At 38.9% G+C, this 18,358-nt stretch overlaps 1 protein-coding gene across 4 annotated transcripts in view; it reads left to right on the top strand.

Annotated features, from left to right (window-relative positions):
- Positions 1 to 18,358, top strand: part of phf20l1 (PHD finger protein 20 like 1) — a 129,791-nt gene that overhangs the window by 33,618 nt on the left and 77,815 nt on the right. For all 4 annotated transcript variants that reach the window (XM_043687889.1, XM_043687888.1, XM_043687886.1 and 1 more), the window contains exons 7-9: positions 4,222 to 4,432; positions 7,292 to 7,426; positions 8,788 to 8,870. In XM_043687889.1, the coding sequence (XP_043543824.1) occupies positions 4,222 to 4,432; positions 7,292 to 7,426; positions 8,788 to 8,870 (429 nt within the window). The remainder of the gene's footprint in view (positions 1 to 4,221; positions 4,433 to 7,291; positions 7,427 to 8,787; positions 8,871 to 18,358) is intronic.

Genomic DNA, 18,358 nt, shown 5'->3' with positions numbered 1-18,358 from the left:
TGATCTCCATATCCGCATTAAAACATCATTTGTTAAGTAATAACATACAGAAATGCATTCATTTTCTTTCTTGTTAAATATCTTTTGAGATAACTTTTTAACTCCTCATCTTTCTACTGTAAATCAATCGACTTAGCAGAGCTAAAAATACAGACAGATAGGTGGAGTTGTGGACAGTGAGGAGGGCTGTTGTTGGCTGCAGAGGGACTTAGATATGATGCAGAGCTGGGCTGAGGAGTGGCAGATGGAGTTCAACCCTGCCAAGTGTGAGGTTGTCCATTTTGGAAGAACAAATAAGAATGCGGAATTCAGGGTTAATGGTAGGGTTCTTAGTCAGGTGGTGGAACAGAGGGATCTTGGGGTCTATGTACATAGATCTTTGAAGGTTGCCACTCAGGTGGATAGAGTTTGTAAGAAGGCCTATGGAGTATTATCGTTCATTAGCAGAGGGATTGAATTCAAGAGTCGTGAAGTGATGTTGCAGCTGTACAGGACTTTGGTTAGGCCACAGTTGGAGTACTGTGTGCAGTTCTGGTCGCCTCACTATAGGAAAGATGTGGAGGCTTTGGAGAGGGTGCAGAGAAGGTTTACCAGGATGTTGCCTGGAATGGAGAGGAAGTCGTACGAGGCTAGGTTGAGAGTTCTCGGCCTTTTCTCGTTGGAACGGCGAAGGATGAGGGGTGACTTGATCGAGGTTTATAAGATGATCAGAGGAATAGATAGAGTAGACAGTCAGAAACGTTTTCCCCGGGTGCAACAGAGTTTTACAAGGGGACATAAATTTAAGGTGAAGGGTGGAAGGTATAGGGGAGATGTCAGGGGTGGGTTCTTTACCCAGAGAGTGGTGGGGGCATGGAATGCTCTGCCTGTGGGAGTGGTAGAGTCAGAATCTTTAGTGACCTTTAAGCGGCAATTGGATAGGTACATGGATGGGTGCTTAAGCTAGGACAAATGTTCGGCACAACATCGTGGGCCGAAGGGCCTGTTCTGTGCTGTATTGTTCTATGTTCTATGAAAGTGGTGTCGCAGAGAGATAGGATAGTGAAGAAGGCGTTTGGTATGCTTCCTTTAATGGTCAGAGTATTGTGGTGTTGGGAGGTCATGTTGCGGCTGTACAGGACATTGGTTAGACCACTTTTGGAATATTGCATACAATTCTGGTCTCCTTCCTATCGTAACAATGTTGTGTAATTTGAAAGGGTTAGAAAAGATTTACAGGATGTTGTCACGTTCGGAGGATTTGAGCTATACGGAGAGGTTGAGTAGGCTGGAGCTGTTTTCTCTGGAACGTTGGAGGCTGAGGGTTGACCTTATAGAGGTTTATAAAATCATGAGGGGCATGGATAGGGTAAGTAGTCAAGGTCTTTTCCCTTGGTAGGGGGAGCCCAGAGCTAGTGGGTGTAGGTTTAGGGTGAGAGGCGATATAAGACACCTAAGCAATCTTTCACACAAAGGGTGGTGCGTATGTGAAATGGGCTGCCAGAGGAACTGGTGGAGGAGAGTACAATTGCAACATTTAAAAGGTGTCTGGATGGGTATATTAAATAGGAAGGGTTTGGAGGTTTATGGGCCGGATGCTGGCAGATGTGATTAGATTGGGTTGGGATGTCTGGTTGGCATCGACAAGTTGGACCGGAAGATCTGTTTTCGTGCTGTACATCTCTATGACCCTGTGACAGTGGTTTCATGGTTGTCAGTAGATTATTAATTCCAGATGTTTTATTGTATTTGAAATTGGATGTGGCAGGATTTAAACCCAGGTCCCCTAACATGAGCTGAGTTTCTGGATTAATAATCCACAGATTATACGACTTTGGTATCTATTTTCCCACTCCGCCGCCCAACTCTTGTCACGGCCCAGAACAAGTTATTTGGCAACTACCTAACTAAAATGTTGTATGTGTTGCGCACAAGCTTTATTTCCAGCTAAATTCTTCCATTTAATTTCCTGTTTATTCCTTTGTCCTGAGTTTTTATTTCTTCCATACAACTTTGCTACTTGCCTCCATTAATCCTTGTGTAAGAAAGTTCCTCATTGTAATTCTTTGGGTTAAACCTTTTGTTTTGGATTCATTATTGGATTTATTAGTGACTATATTGAAAGCTTAACTTTATTCTGTTTCACAAGTACTTTTATAATTTTAAAGACCCATTGGTCTACCTTCCAAACATTGTAGAAGAGAGCCTCCGCTGTGAACAGTTCATCTTGAAAGACATTATCTCAAGTTCTGATATCAAACTTGGGAATATTTTTGAATTTTCTACTGTGCCTCTGCATTCTTTTTGTAAGGAACCCAGACCTGTGCATTTTTAAAATAGCCCGGTTAGCTTATGTTGCCACTCTAAATCTTTTTAAAAAATCTTTTGCTCTTTATCTCTGTGCTTCCCTGGCCCATTTTGATCTTTTTTCCTCAAACTATCTGTAGTCTGCTTACTCATTATTCCAAAGTGAAGAATAAGCAGACTACCTATTATTTTACCTGCCTTTATATGCTTATCTGCAATTAAAATTAAAGTTTTATGGCCATTCATTTCCCTATTAACAAATAGTGTTCACTGACTTCCTGTGATCAATAGGTAATATGTTTAAAATCCAGCATGCAACACGTGGCATTTCATGCAGCTTCGCAAAGTCAAGGGAAAGCTACCTAAAGCAATTGATTGCATTGCTATTAATTGAATTAATTAATTTTCTTTGCCACATGTAAAATTGATCTTAATTATCTCATTATAAATTTCTCTGTATATGACCAAACTTGGATAAATTTACTTTAAATGAATGCTGTTTCCATTTATGCACCTGTGTTAATAAATTTTAGTGTTACCCACAAGCCATTGATAAATATTATTTACATGTAGGTAATGATGGAGTTGAGAGAAACTAAAATATCTCTTTCCATCGAACTACCATAAACTACTCCATAGAGCTGACGATTCTATCATACTTGACATAGCAAAATTGAATGAGAAATGTTGACTTTGATATTTGCAACAGTAAATGTAAAACAATGTGTTCATATAGCAAGGTTCGCAGATAGGAAGTTTGTACTACACACAATTTATAATATATAGAGAAACTTCATTATCCTGCATTTCTCCAATTGGCATTTTGACAACTGATCTGTTCTTGCTCTGGTCTTAGCTTTCCACTGTTCTCAAGCACCATGTTTTCTCAGCACTGTTCACTTGATTCAGCTGCTCCTTCGTGACTCAAGACATTAACATTAATTTTTGATTCGCCAGTATCATCACTTCTCAGGCATGTCATGTGAAACATTTACTGTAATTATTATAACTATATGCAAACAACATTTATGGGCCTTAAAATCCTCTGATCATAGAATTCACAGCATTTGTTTAAAGTGCTTTTGGGGAGGAAAAGGAAAAAATGCATTTTTTTGTTCTGAGTTGGGACAACTCTGAGTTGGGCTGCACGGTGGCACAGTGGTTAGCACTGCTGCCTCGCAGCGCCAGAGACCCGGGTTCAATTCCCGCCTCAGGCGACTGACTGTGTGGAGTTTGCACATTCTCCCCGTGTCTGCGTGGGTTTCCTCCGGGTGCTCCGGTTTCCTCCCACAGTCCAAAGATGTGCAAGTCAGGTGAATTGGCCATGTTAAATTCTCCGTAGTGTTAGGTAAGGGGTAAATGTAGGGGTATGGGTGGTTTGCGCTTCGGCGGGTCGGTGTGGACTTGTTGGGCCGAAGGGCCTGTTTCCACACTGTAAAGTAATCTAATCTAATCTAAACTGACGTTTTGTCCATGAGCAGTATTAAGATAAACTGGAAAGCAATAATGGTCAGTGTTTTTTTCCAATAGTTCTCATCAAATCTAAATGTGTTGGCTCTCGATGTGTTGAGTAAGGTTCTACTGGTAATGGTGATCATCCTGTACCAAGGCATTGAGTAATTAAGGTAAAACACAATTCTGTCTTAACCACCAATCCATTTCCAGCTATTGCCATTACATTGCAGTAAGGAACAACAGACCTGCCTGATGCTTTCCTCTGGAATTGGGCACACAGGCCATTTGTATTCCCTCCACCACTGCACCCAAAATCAGCTACCTCAGCACATTTTAGGGGACCCGACCTGAAATCCTGGTGGATAAACTCCTGAAACTTTGAGGAAAAAACATGTTGAGACTTCAGAGTTGCGACGCTCTTTTTTTTTTCCTCTTCTCTCAACTGAAATGATTCTGAAAGATGGAACATTTTCTTCATAGGACTGGTTAGCTCTTGTTAAAGCTGCTACAGCAGCAGCAGCAGCTGCAAAGAATAAGACAGTCGGCAAACCCAGGGTTAATAAGGAAAAGATGGAGAGAAAAGTGGGGAGAGGATCCCACTTCAAGAAAGGGAGAGTGATGTCAGAAGTTAAAGAACCAGAGGAAGAAGTGCACAAAAAATCAGAAGAACTTGCAACTTTTGCTATCTCAGGTTAGTGTAATTTATATAATATATACCTGACTTTAATGTATCAGACAAAATTTAACACAACCATGCAGAGAGAAATTATGACAGATGACCAAAGGTTAGTCATTGTTTAGTGTGAAGTTTTGATGAGGCTTATAAGCGAACTGTTGAGGGAACAAACTCAGAGCTTGGGCCCCATGCAGTTGAATGCAATTTAAGTTTTAAATAACAAAATTTTCCTTTGTCTTGCACACAATCTAACCAGGTCCAGAGAATTGGGGACTATGAAGTAGGAATTGCTAATATAAATTACAGCACAGAAAGGGGACATTTAATCCTATGACTCCCACTTGATGGTTTATTCTCAATAGAAGCAATCATCCTCTTCTTTCATGCCCATTCAGATCTCTTCCCTTTTTGTTTTTGTTTTCCTTTGGCCACCTGTTCTAATTCTTCAAATGTTAGCTAGTGCACAATGAAACTAGATTCAAATAACTTTTGCTGTGATTGCTTCCTTGTTCTTAACAGTAAATTGCTATAGAATTTCTACTATAGAAGCAGGGTCCTTGGCAAAGTAAGGTAGCATTGCTAACCACTGTGCTACCATGCCGCCCACATAGTGACTCTGCTATTTCTATTCTTGCTCTGAAAGCTACCCGTATATGATCTGCTATTATGATGAGATATTTCTCGGTCTGGAAATTAGACCAAGATGTTAACCTAGAAGCATTCTGTATGTATGATCATTGTTTTCCGGCCTGTGGCCACTGACTGACAGTCTGGGTGCTGAGGAGCAAAGGAATTTGTGTACATGTGTATATAGCACTTGTAACTTGTGCACAGGTATGAAATGTAATCAGAAACACACATGGAATGCTGGCTTTATTATAATTTTTCTGGAATAGAGCAGAGAAATGTCAGTTTTATAGAGACTTTGTCAGACCCCCACCATTGTGTATTGTTCAATTTCGGTATTACTCTTCAAAGGAATATCGATTTGTCTGAATTTCATTTGAGCATTTTGAAGGTTGTGATATGAAGACTAGTTATTGCCTTGATTTTGGTAGTTTGAGAGTTGATGGAATTGAGGACTTTTATTGGGACTGAATCAAGCTGGTTAACTGTTTCCCAAATGGACAGCATGGATACGTGCACAGCGTCCAACTCCTGTTTTGTACATTTTGTTTGTGTTTCTGCATTGATGAAACCAGTCTGAAGTGTAAATACAAATAAACTGTTTTTCATGGGGAATATTTAAAATTGAAGTTTGACTCAACCATAAGGAGATATTAGAAAAGCTTGGCCAGAGATTTTAAGGAGCGTCTTAAAGCAAGGCTGGCCGGAAGTTTAAAAACTAGTTTCAGTAGTTAATGCCTTGTAGCTGAAGGTGTCAAAATTGTTCCAACGCACAATTTGCATTTACATAGCAGTTCTTTATGTCCTTGGGCTGTCCCAGAAAGTACAGTTTTCAGCCAAATTAATTATGCTGGTCTGTATATTTCCAGAATTTTCTGCCTTTTAGATTTGCAACAACTTTACTCGTTTGCATTTATATTCTGTACACCAAGATGAGAATTAATTTTCATCCACACAAATGAGAGATGACTAAGTAATCTGCATTCGGTGACTGTCCCAAAAGGTGGTATCAGTGGCAATGCAGCTTTCACTCAGTACAAGAGGACACCATCTGCCGTGACTAGATGTTCTGATTGGATGAAGGGGTGCACCTGTTACCCCTCATCCAAGGCAAGGAGGCTGAAACTGAGAAGCATTAGTATTGTCAGGTCACCATACTCTCTCATTTTCAATGGCATTTTGTAGCTTGCAGTTCATTTGTGATGAAGATCCCTTAACTGCTGCATGACATATGAACTATATATGAGGATTAACAGCTCATGTTAGAATTTGTCCAAATTGCAGTGTATTATATTTAGGCTCTTAATAAAGATTAAGAATCAAGAAATATGGACTTTTCAAAAATTTTCTAGTTCTTTAAATATCAACTTTTCAGTATTTTAGTTTTATCAATAGTGTATCTGCTAGAACCTGTTGCTGTATTATTTAGAATCCCCCAGAGGTATATTCTGTCATTTCCCAGGGAATAAACTCACTCCAAATATCAGCGGCTCAGCTGTTAGTGAATTAAGTACAAGGAGTAAACATTTAGTTTATAATATTAATGACCCCAAAAGGTCTTTGCATTGCCTAATCCAATGTTGTTTTGAAGTGCAGTTTGTATATAAATGACTATTCCAATATAGTTCTGACAGGTAATGTTTTAGAAATCGATTGACTGTTTTGGAAAAAATAGCAAAGGGCCAAGCAGTGCTTGTGAAGTTGTAGAGGCTCAAGGAGTCAATACTGAACAGATAGAAAGAAAGAAAGAAAGAAAGAAATATAAAAGTTATTATTAAACACATGATCAGGGCTCTGAACAAATACAGAATGAGTGTGATTAAGTGCCATAGAATATAATGTTTTGAACCAGTTGATTAGAAAATAGCTGTAATGGCTCCTGAGCCACTGTAACCTTGTTGCAGCAGAGAAGGCCAACTAGTAAACAATGTGAGCTGCAGGGCAAATAGACATTGAGGTCTTTACAAAAAAATTTAAGTGGTTGAATTTGCCTTTTTTTTTACATGAAGTATCGATATTGGGGCAAGATACAAAATAGATTATGCACTATTTCATTGCATTTAGGACAGAGCATGGGCATCAAATAGTCAGAAATAGCAGTGTTTAATTGACAAAGATCAGTGATTATATCACTGTAGGAGTTTATTTGTCTCTACTCAAAGTAAATTGACTTTAAATCTCAATTAATTTCAGTAAAGATCTGTACTGTGATGTTGAACCTTAATGGCGACTATTTTTGTTACTCAGGAAACTCTGAGCCATTGACCTTTGATGAGCCAAAGCAGACTTTCGGACATGCAGAAACATCAGGCGCAAGGAAGAGGAAAACTAGTGTCATTTGCTCATTCCAGGCAAAAAGAGCACGCCTCAACAAAATCACAGGTTAGAATTAATTGAAAATTTGAGTACTGGCCTATTTTTGGTCATTTGGATGTCTGTTCTGTATAAAACCCTATCAGCCTGTTTGAGTTTCCAAAAACAAATTGCTTAGTAAGTCACAAGAGGCATTCTGTTTATCAGGTCTGAAGTACTGTCATTTCCCTATAGGGACACAGCAGAACTAGTAGGTAGAGTTTAGTTGGTCCACTGCTTATGAGTTTTAATTATCAGCTATCAGACTTGTAGTAATCAAATTAGTGAGATTCTGTTGTATGACATGGGATTTGGAACATTTTATTGAGAGCGACAATTGTTTAGTGATAATATCACTGGACGTGTCATCACAATGGATTCAAATCCTACCATGACAACTGTTGCATTCAATTAATAAAATCTGGACTGTAAAGCTAGTGTCCATAATGGCGACTGTGAAACTGTATTTGATATTTATAAAAATACGTCTAGATTATTAATGGCCTTTTTGGGAAGGAAATCTGTCATTCTTATCCATTGTGATCTACTTGTTGTTCCAGACTGTCAGCCTTGTTGGTGATTCTTAGATGTATTCTGCAAGGTCTAGAAAGCCACTTTTTTGAGTGGAATTGGGATGAGCAAGTGATACTGCCAATGATGAACATTTTCATTTTGTTCACTTTATTTTTTCTTCTTTTTCTCCCAAATTTAACTACTCTGTGCATTTTTTTTCACATGGAGAAGGGAGCATCTACTCATGAATTATTTTCTGAATGAAACCTGAGTCCAGAAGCCAATCTTTTCTGCTCATTAGGTATCAGACATGAAGATCTGCATAATCATTGCAGTAAGAGAGGCTTTTTTTTTGGGTGAAGCCTTGTTCCTGCACTTAGTAAACGTATGTGGAAAACCTGAACAGCAAATTAAACTACTATGCAGTAGTTTTGCAGCTGGCATCTTCCACTAAGTGTGGTCTCCAGTTCAATAAGATGTCTGCTTACCCCACAAACAGTTAGTGTTGCTTCAGGTGAAATTTGTGTGCACAAATTTCACTGGTGCCAGCTGCATAAGCTGTACATCTCAGCAATTGACTGATCAAGTCAAGTAGCATATCTCTTCAGTTCTCGTAAGCTAATATAAATCTGACCACTGAAGCAACACTATCTTTCTTGTATAAAGTAATCTTTCTCTGTAGAGCTCAATACTGCAGGGTTCAGCATAACTGTACAGGAAAAGTAAAATATGAGCCACAGATAACCTTCCTCTCTTCCTTTGGAAGATTGAATAGAGAATGGGGTATTAAAATTATACTCTTTTTATTTGTTTTGTTCTTCATTGGAAAAGTGAGTAAATATACTGACAATAGGGTTCTTCATAATTCTGTGCTGCAGGTCTGTTGGCATCAAAAGCTGTGAGTGGTGATGGTTCAGAAATGCTGGAAGATGGTATTGGAAGTCACCATGTGCCTGATCAGGTATGAATGAAGTATTTTTAAACATGTCTTAGAGTAACCCTACTCAAAGCTGGAGAGAATAAAGATCATAATTGTGCTTAGAAGGACAGCAAATGCCTAATACAAGTTTTATAAGCCTATAAATTTCAGAGCAAGTTGTGATGTTTTTGGAAGTGTTTTTTTAAATTGCTTTTCATGGTTTAGGGTTGTGTAAATGGCCCCATGTATTTGGATACATTTGGAGTGCCCTCAAACAAACTTAGCTTGCACCTTCATAATCTTTGTAGTCTTGGAAACATGTCAAAGTAATGGTATATTAAACTTGTTTTAAAGTTTAACTGATAAGAAATGTTGGTAAACAGTAAAAAGTGAATGTTAGAACATATTAATTTTTATACTTGACCAAATTGGCTGTGTAATGGCAAATTCTGATTTTCAACTGTTGCAAAGAACTGAAGTATTTTTGAATATATGTTTTCTCTCATGCCATTTATGAAAATTACTTGGCTTGTATCTTTTCAAAATGGATTGTAAAAGCCAAGCTGATATTTTTGTGAAAAATACTAACATTATTCCAGTGAATTTAAATAAATTATTTTTAAAATGGCATATTTGTTCTCTTCCAAAAGAGGTTTGTAATTGACTGAGTCACTTATACTCTCCTTGATCCCTTTACCTATCAGTCTCAACCAAGCTAATTCTTGCAATGGCTGTATTCAACTGATCCAATATACAGTTTCTGTGGATTAAGCTCAAGAAGTTACTATGTTTGCATTCCACAGTTATTTTAGTTTCTGTCTCAGGTAGTCACCCTTAAGATGTTGAAAATGTAGTGCAGAAAAGCACATGAAGCTTTTCTTTACCTGGTAATAGTATTGAGACTTCCTTCCCCAATTTTCCTCTTTTTAAATTTTAATTTTTAACTTGTTACTTAGAAGTGCAAGTTAACATTAAGTACAAGTTGTCTTTTACTTTGGATCTCTGTTACTGTTTCTGGGATAGTGGAAGCTTTTGTAGAGGAAGAAAAAAAAATATCCAAGCATTTTTATAATTTTAAGAAAATTATATATTCAGGGCAAGAGCAACTTTCATTTATATGGCGCATTTTGTTTTAGCAGTATTTTTAAAGTGCTTTGAATTGTTATAAAATAAAATTTGATGATGAGCGGGTGAAAATTAGAACAGAATACAAAAAAGATTGTTCTAAGATTTTTAAGTCCATAACAAAGCAGGGTCAAGTCAGAGGTTTAATGAGGCAATTCCAGAACTAGTTGGCTGAGCAGCTGAAATTGCAGCTACCAAAGGCAGAACAGTCAAGTGAGACTCTCAAGAATCCAAAACTGATCAGTGTGGATACCTTGGAGGGGTGAGAAGGTAGAGGTGAGATCATTGAGGATTTTTAAAGCCAAACTAGTTTTGTTGCTTAACTGGGAGCCTTTGTAATTCAACAAGCACATGGACCTCGTCAAGTGTGAACACAGTTTTTGATGACCTCAACTCTATGGATCACAGCGAATTGCTGGGAAATTGCAGCAGGTCTGGCAACAACTGTGAGATAAGTCAAAGTTAATGTTTGGGTCCAGTGAGCCATGTTTAGAAGAAATGTCACTGGACCTGAAACGTTAAGATTAGATTAGATTAGATTAGACTACAGTGTGGAAACAGGCCCTTCGGCCCAACAAGTCCACAACGGGGAGAACGTGCAAACTCCACACAGTCAGTCACCTGAGGCGGGAATTGAACCCAGGTCTTTGGCGCTGTGAGGCAGCAGTGCTAACCACTGTGCCACCGTGCCGCCCGTGGTTAACTATGATTTCTCTCAACAGATGCTGCCAGAGCTGTTCAGCGTTATCAGCAATTTTTGTTTTTGTTTAAGTCAGAAGGACTTGGCTACCATAGCTACAGGATGGGGGGGGTTACTTGTTCCCTGCTTCTCTCAACCTACTGAAAGTTCAGAGAATAGAATCTCAGATATACGAATTAAATGATTATTCCATGAAGCCTACTGGAATGGAGAAAATGAGGACTGCAGATGCTAGACGTCAGAATCAAGAGTGTGATGCTGGAAAAGCACAGAAGGTCAGGCAGCATCCAAGGAGCAGAGGAATCGACGTTTTGAGCGTAAGCCCATCATCAACCTCATCAACCTCATTTTGGGCTTTTGCCCAAAATGTCGATTCTCCTGCTCCTCGAATGCTACCTGACCTGCTGTGCTTCTCCAGCACCACACTCTAGCCTACTGGAATGTACTATGGCCAAGTTTGCCAATGATGCAAAATTAGGTGGGAAGGCAAGTGGTAAGGATGGCAAAATTTGCACAGGGATATGGACAGGTTCAGTGGGTGAAAACCTGGCTGATGGAATGTGGAAAAAATGGTTATGCGCTTCAACAGGTAAAAGGAGCTATGAATATTATTTGAATTGGGATAGACTGCATAAAGGTGCAATACTGGAGGAGTTTGGTGGTCCTCGTGCATTTCACAAAGATGGTTATAGGCAAAGCAAATGGACTGTTGGCCTTTATTCAAAGGACATGAAATTTAAAAATGAGGAAATTTAAAAAAACTTTTCAAGCACTGGTTAGATCATGCTTGGAGTACTGAGCAGTTTGGTCCCCTTACCTGATGAAAGGTAGACTAGCGTCGGAAGCCAGAAAAGGTTCACTCAGTTGATCCCAGGAATTAAGTGATTTTCTTCTGAGAACTTGAGTGGGTTGTACTTGCACTTTTTGGAGTTTAAAAGAATGAGAAGTGATCTTATCGAAACATACGGCAATTATCGGGGGACTTGACAAAGCAGATGCAGAGAAGTTATTTCCACTTATGAGAGTATCCAAGACCAGTGGACATAATCACATTGAAGGTGAGGAGAAATTTCTTCAGAGGAGAGTGAACCTTTGGAATTCTTTGTTTTGAGGTTGAATTGTTACACATAAACAAAGCTGAGAGACTCAACATTTTAAACCGGGAATAGAGAGTTATGGGGATAAGGTGGGAAGGTGGAGTTGATCTTATCAGATTAGCCATGATCTCAATGACCGAGCAGTATCGGAGAGCCAAATGGCCAACTTCTGCTCCTGCACTTTATTGTCTTTTGGTCTTATTACCTTTACTAAAACTCCTGAAGTGAGGTGCTTTGTTTCGACTGGTGTTTTTCTAACATTATAGTTTCCTACGTAAGCTAAAAACTGCGTACTCCACAAATTGAACTTTCTTTGTGAGACCTTGGTGTTTGGGACTTTGCATGGTAAAGAGAGAGAGCAGGTATTTCATTACTTGCACTTTTTTGTTCACCTGTGCAAGGTGGGTGTCACTGACTGGTAGCATTCATTGCCCATGCCGAGCTGGCTTTGAACTGAATGGCTAGATTATTTCAGTGGGCAGAGAGTCAACCATGTTGCTGTGGATCTGGAGTTGCATGTAGGCCAGACAAGGTGAAGATGGCAGGTTTCTTCTCTGAAGGGCATCAATGAGCCAGATATGTTTTTCCTGACTACCAAGTGGTTTCATGGTCATCTGTCGATTTAATAATTCCACACTCTTTAAAATTTTAAATTTAAAATTTTAGTCGTGGCAGGATTCCAACCTGGGTCCTCGGAACATTATTTGAGTTGCCAGATTAATAATCTAGCAATAAAACCTGCACCATTGCCTTTCTATGCTTCCTGGGTTTCCTTTTTGTTTCTTTTCCAAACGTGGGGCGGCACAGTGGTTAGCACTGCTGCCTCACCGCACCAGGGACTCAGGTTCGATTCCAGCTTCGGGCGACTGTCTGTGTGGAGTTTGCACATTCTCCCCGTGTCTTCGTGGGTTTCCTCCGGGTGCTCTAGTTTCCTCCCACAGTCTAAAGATGTGCACATCAGGTGAAATTGACCATGCTAAATTGCCCATAGTGTTAGGTGCATTAGTCAGAGGGAAAATGGGTCTGGGTGGGTTACTCATTGGAGGGTAGGTGTGGATTTGTTGGGCTGAAAGGCTTGATTCCACATTGTAGGGAATCTAATCATATATCCAGTTACCATCACAAAAATCACCACTTTGCACTCTTCGCCCCTCACTTTGTGCTAATAAGAAGTAGGAGAGAACTTGGCCATTCTGCTCCACCATTGTGATTCTGATGATTGCCAACTCCACAATCTTGCCTTTTCTCTTTGAACCTTGATTCCCTTCCTGCCTGTCTATTGCAGCCTTAAGTATGCTTAATGACCCAGCCTTAACAGCCCTCTGTGCTAAAGAATTATACAGATTCACTACCCTCAGAATCAATTCCTCCTCATATCTGTCCTAAATGCGTAACTCTTTATTCTGAGATTATGCTCTCTGTTCCTAAACTCAAAGGAAACAACCTTTTCTCATCTAATTTGTCAACTCTTCTAAGAATCTTGTATGTTTCACTAAGATCATTCTTCTGTGTTCCACGAGCACATGCTCAATCTGCCTAACTCTCCTCATAAGATAATCCATTCATACCTAGTGTCAGCCTCATGACCTTTCTCTGGTGTCTCTAGTGCTGGTTTCTTTCAAAGGGAACCCAGAGGTGTTCACTTTATTCTAACTAGTCTGACTAGTGTCTTCTATAGTTTTAGCAAACTTTCTACTTTTACACTCAATTCCCTTTGAAGTAAAAGCCAAAAAGTCTTTGTGTCAATATAGATATTATTTTTTACCTGAATGTTTGTTTGCTGTTGTTAATCATAGGAAGCATGCCCAAATTGTGTACACTATCTAGATTTCTAGCTAGCTAATTAATTAATATCCCAGTTTTGGCTTTTATTTCCTCTAAATGAGATTTATGGTGTTACCATGCAAAATGTAGCCCATGTATAGATGATGTTCACTCCTGTGCATGTCGATTTTTCTCAAATCAGTTTACTATTTACATAAGTAGGTACATACAACATATGAACCGTCCACCTTGTCTGCTATTGAACAGAATCAAGGCTGGTCTGATTGTAACCTCAAATCTACATTTCTGCCAATCCCTGATAGCTATTTAAACTCTTGCTTAACAAAAATCTATTGACCTCTGCCTTATCATCATCAAGCTCTCTGCCTTCACCACCTTTTTATGGAGTAACTTCAAAAGGCTGTCATCTCGCTGAGAGAAACAATGGCTGATATCTGTGTTAAATTATCCAGGATATTTAAATAGTGACTTCCAAAAGAGGGACAATCCCTGGCACATTCAACCTGGCCAAACCGTTCAGGATTTCATATTTTCAATCAAGTAGCCTTCTAAACACCACAAAAGCTCAATTGGTCCAATATTTAGTAAACCTTTTCTGAATGGTTTCGTATGCATTTAGATCCCTCTTTAAATAAGGTGACCAGTACTGTGCCACAGTACTGCAGAGAGTCTCATAAATACCTTCTATATTTAAGCATAACCTCTCTATCTTCATATTCAGTTTCACACTCAATGAGCAACATTCTATTAGCTTTCCTAATTACTTGCTGTATCTAGGAATAGTGAAGAACTGCAAATGCTGGAGAAGTAAGAGTCGATAAAGTGTGGCATTGGAAAAAGCACAGCACATCAAGCAGCATCTGAGGAACAAAGGAATCAATGTTTTGGGTTTGCCCCTCCGTCACACCCGAAACGTCAACTCTCTTGCTCTTCAGATGCTGCCTGACTGCTGTGCTTTTTCCAGCACTACAGGTATTGACTCCTAGTTGCTGTATCTGCCTACTGAACTTAAATTCAAGTGCAAGGGCACCCAGATATTTCTGCAATCTCTCACCAGTTAGATAACATGCTGCTCCTTTTTATTCTTTCTCCCAAAGTTGACATTTTCCGCCATCACACTCCATTTTCAACATTTTTGCGCACTTAAAACCTATCTGTCTTTTTGTATATAATTTTGTGACTTCCTTATGCCCTCTTCACAACTTTTCAATTCTATTCTTCTGGAAATAATATAGTATAGTGCTTAGTTTGACCTTTTTATATAATGCTCAACTTTTCATGGATGGTGTGTAGGCACTCAGGTATTTTTTTTCACCTACTGATCGATACTTGCGCCTTCCAAATTTCTCCTATCAAAATGTAATATCTCATGTTTATCTCTGTTAACCTTGGAGAAATCAACTGAAGTTTATTAATATCCTCCTGTAAATTTCTGCAGTGCTGTCCTTACTGACTGTTCTACTCTGCCATTTACCATTACCCAAATTTAGAAATTGTAGTCTTGATTCAAAAGTTCAAATAGTTAATGTAAATTGTGGATAGCAGTGATTCCAACACTGATACTTGTGCAATATCACTTCACACCTTCTGCCACTCTTGATTGCTTACCTTTCAGTCTGAGGCTGTATTTTAAATCTTGAAACCAACTAGCAAACCATTCTGCCACTTGTCCCTGAATCTACATTATTAGACCTTCTTCAATGATCTACTTTGAGAAGCCTTTTGGAACTGATTTTAACTATCCAAATAAATTACATCATCTACATTACCATTATCTATTCTCTCTTCACCTCAATAAAATGCCAAGAATGTTGATCAGCTGAGATTTTAACTTTTGAAACCCTTGTCGACTATTCATCGTTACATCTCATCCTGAATGTTCTTTCATTCTCTTTAGTAAGGCTGAGGATCCTAGGATTGTATTCATTGGAGTTTAGAAGATTAAGGGGAGATCTAATAGAAACTTACAAGATAATACATGGCTTGGAAAGGGTGGACGCTAGGAAATTGTTTCCGTTAGGCGAGGAGATTAGGACCCGTGGACACAGCCTTAGAATTAGAGGGGGTAAATTCAGAACAGAAATGCAGAGACATTTCTTCAGCCAGCGAATGGTGGGCCTGTGGAATTCATTGCCGCAGAGTGCAGTGGAGGCCGGGACGCTAAATGTCTTCAAGGCAGGGATTGATAAATTCTTGATGTCGCAAGGAATTAAGGGCTATGGGCCGAATGGCCTTACTTCCACTCCTATGTCTTATGGTCTTATAGTAAGGATCCCATTACTTTTCCAACCATTGATGTTTGATTGCCTGGCCTTTTTATTTTATGAACACTTTCGGCTTCCTTTTAATGAAGGAATCACTGTGGCTATTCTCTAGTCCCCTGGCACTATTATAATAATAATAATTATTATATATGATTGGTTCTGTCTTTACTGTCTCTTTAGATACCTCTTAAAATGTATGGGTGCAATCCATCAGGACTAAGGATTTCGTTGTTTTTGAGTTTTAGTCTATTCAATATAATCCCCTCTTTATTTTAGATGCAATAAGCATTATTCAATGACAACATGTACATGTTCCCATTCCCTTGTATATGCAATTGTGAAATAATTATATATTTACTATGTCTCTCATTATCATTATCCACCTTTTGTAAATCGCCAGCTAATTTTCTGCAAATTTTCTTTTCTCAATTTAATTTATTTTATGACCAGTGACAACCTCATTGAATGTGGGCACATCCATTTTGCTTTTGTTTGCTACTGCACATTAGCTAAATATTAAATTATGCAAAACTTCAAACCTCTTCCACCTTCATGTCTTTGAACTGGATTCTGTAGTTTTGTTGCGTATCTGCAATCTGAAAATGGAGGTGCAAAATCTAGAAGCTGAAAATCTGTTGAAATCTGATATTCCCAAAAATCTCACTTTTCACCTGTTCACTCCCTCTGCATGCTGTAGTTGTCACAATGTTAATGTCAACTGTGTTATCTTTTATAGAATTGAAACTTGAATTTTTATGTTAAAAAGGAAAATATTTAGGAGGTTTCCTTTTAGCCAATTTCTTTCTGCTGATTTTTGCTCACATTCCTCTTCTCCCATTCTACCATGTGCTAATGAGGCTCAATTGAAATTGAGTAGTAAGCAAAACGTGGCTGTTTGAACCATAGTAATTTCATGTGGAACATTTCTGCATTGTTTACGGCCCATTTGTTTTGAGGTGGCTAATTGGAGTAGAGATATTAAAAAGAAATTATCTACTTAGCACAATCTGCAAGCTTACATTGACATTGAGTAGGCCATGTGCAGCTATCAGAGAAGACTCTGCCAAAATTAATTTCTGCATGTAAGCACCACCAACATTGGAATTGCAGGGTTGGCAAATCCTTCTAAAATGCAGTAGCATCAGAATTATTCCTTGTTATCATGAACCAAAGAAAAGGAAAAAGCAAGGGAGCCAAAGGTGGAACTTTGGACACTGGCCTTATTGGGAGATTGAGATGGCGCTGTGTGTGTGTGTGTTGGGGGGGGGGGGGGGGGGGGGGGGGGGGGGGGGGAGAATGAGAGGAGATGTAATGTCTATTCCAGATGTGCTGACTGTGAAGATGTTATGGCCAACTTCCTAATGAGCACAAGATGACAGCTCAAAATTCTTCTCTTTAAAAAGTTGCATTAACTTAAAAGAAATGTCATATTATTCACCTAGAGTGTATTCTACCAATTTGAAAATGGATTTTTTTTTGCTGGTTGGTGATTTTGGCTGTCTAGTCTTTAAGCCGCATTACATGATCCAATGAACCATTGCCGTAAAATCTCATTGTCTGTCATAAATTTGTATTTCTATTTTGGCTATCTGTCTTCAGTTAAGTAAATTCTTAATTAAAAATAGAGATTTTAACAGCCACTCTTTGCATTTTCCAACTTAGCCTTATACCTTAGCCTTGGTATGAATGTTGTGCCAATGAAGAGGCATCCTGGATTCTTTTTATCATTCAGTTTTCTGTCTAGTTCTACTGCTGCTTAAATGTTGAATACTCAGATCTATTTCATTTTATTTGGTATTTATATATCTTGAATAGATAATTATTGAGCTTGGGGAGCAGCTTCATTTAGAATATTCCAAGTCAGTTGCCATTAAACAGACAAAGCCCAACTTATAACTGAAAGCTGCTGTTATTCTGCATGTGCCAATTTAATTCCACAAGTAGATGCTGCCTGTTTTACACTCTGCCCTTGTCAAGCACACTGAAGCTATATTCACTGTCGTCTAGTCTTTTTATAAATATTGATGTCTGTAAGGAACTAGCTGACCTTCCTGAATGAAAGAAAAAATTAAAAAGTAACGCCCAGTGATGGACTTATTGTTTGCTGCTTTGAATATGGAGGTTGTATTTTCTGTTGTACCTGTGTTGGCTGTTGTTAGATCTCTTCAATTAATTGAGGAGAAAGTGAGGTCTGCAGATGCTGGAGATCAGAGCTGAAAATGTGTTGGAAAAGCGCAGCAGGTCAGGCAGCATCCAGGGAACAGGAGAATCGACGTTTCGGGCATAAGCCGTTCTCTTCAATTAATTGTACTCCCTTGCTCTTTGCTTCTAGCCCAGTAAATGTTCTGCCCTTAAAGAATGTCTTGCCTGGGTCTATCTTGACTCTGTTATAGTCATACAGCATGGAAACAGACCATACGGATCAACTAATCCATGCTGACCCAATTTCCCAAACTAAAGTAGCCCAACCTGTCTGCATTTGACCTGGATCCCTCCCAACCTTTCCGACTCAGTACTTATCCAATGGTCTTTTAAAATGTTATACCTGTACCTGAACCC

This window comes from Chiloscyllium plagiosum, chromosome 4 (genome assembly GCF_004010195.1).
Source record: "Chiloscyllium plagiosum isolate BGI_BamShark_2017 chromosome 4, ASM401019v2, whole genome shotgun sequence".
Lineage (NCBI taxonomy): Eukaryota > Metazoa > Chordata > Chondrichthyes > Orectolobiformes > Hemiscylliidae > Chiloscyllium > Chiloscyllium plagiosum.
This window is presented reverse-complemented; position numbering and strand designations above follow the sequence as displayed.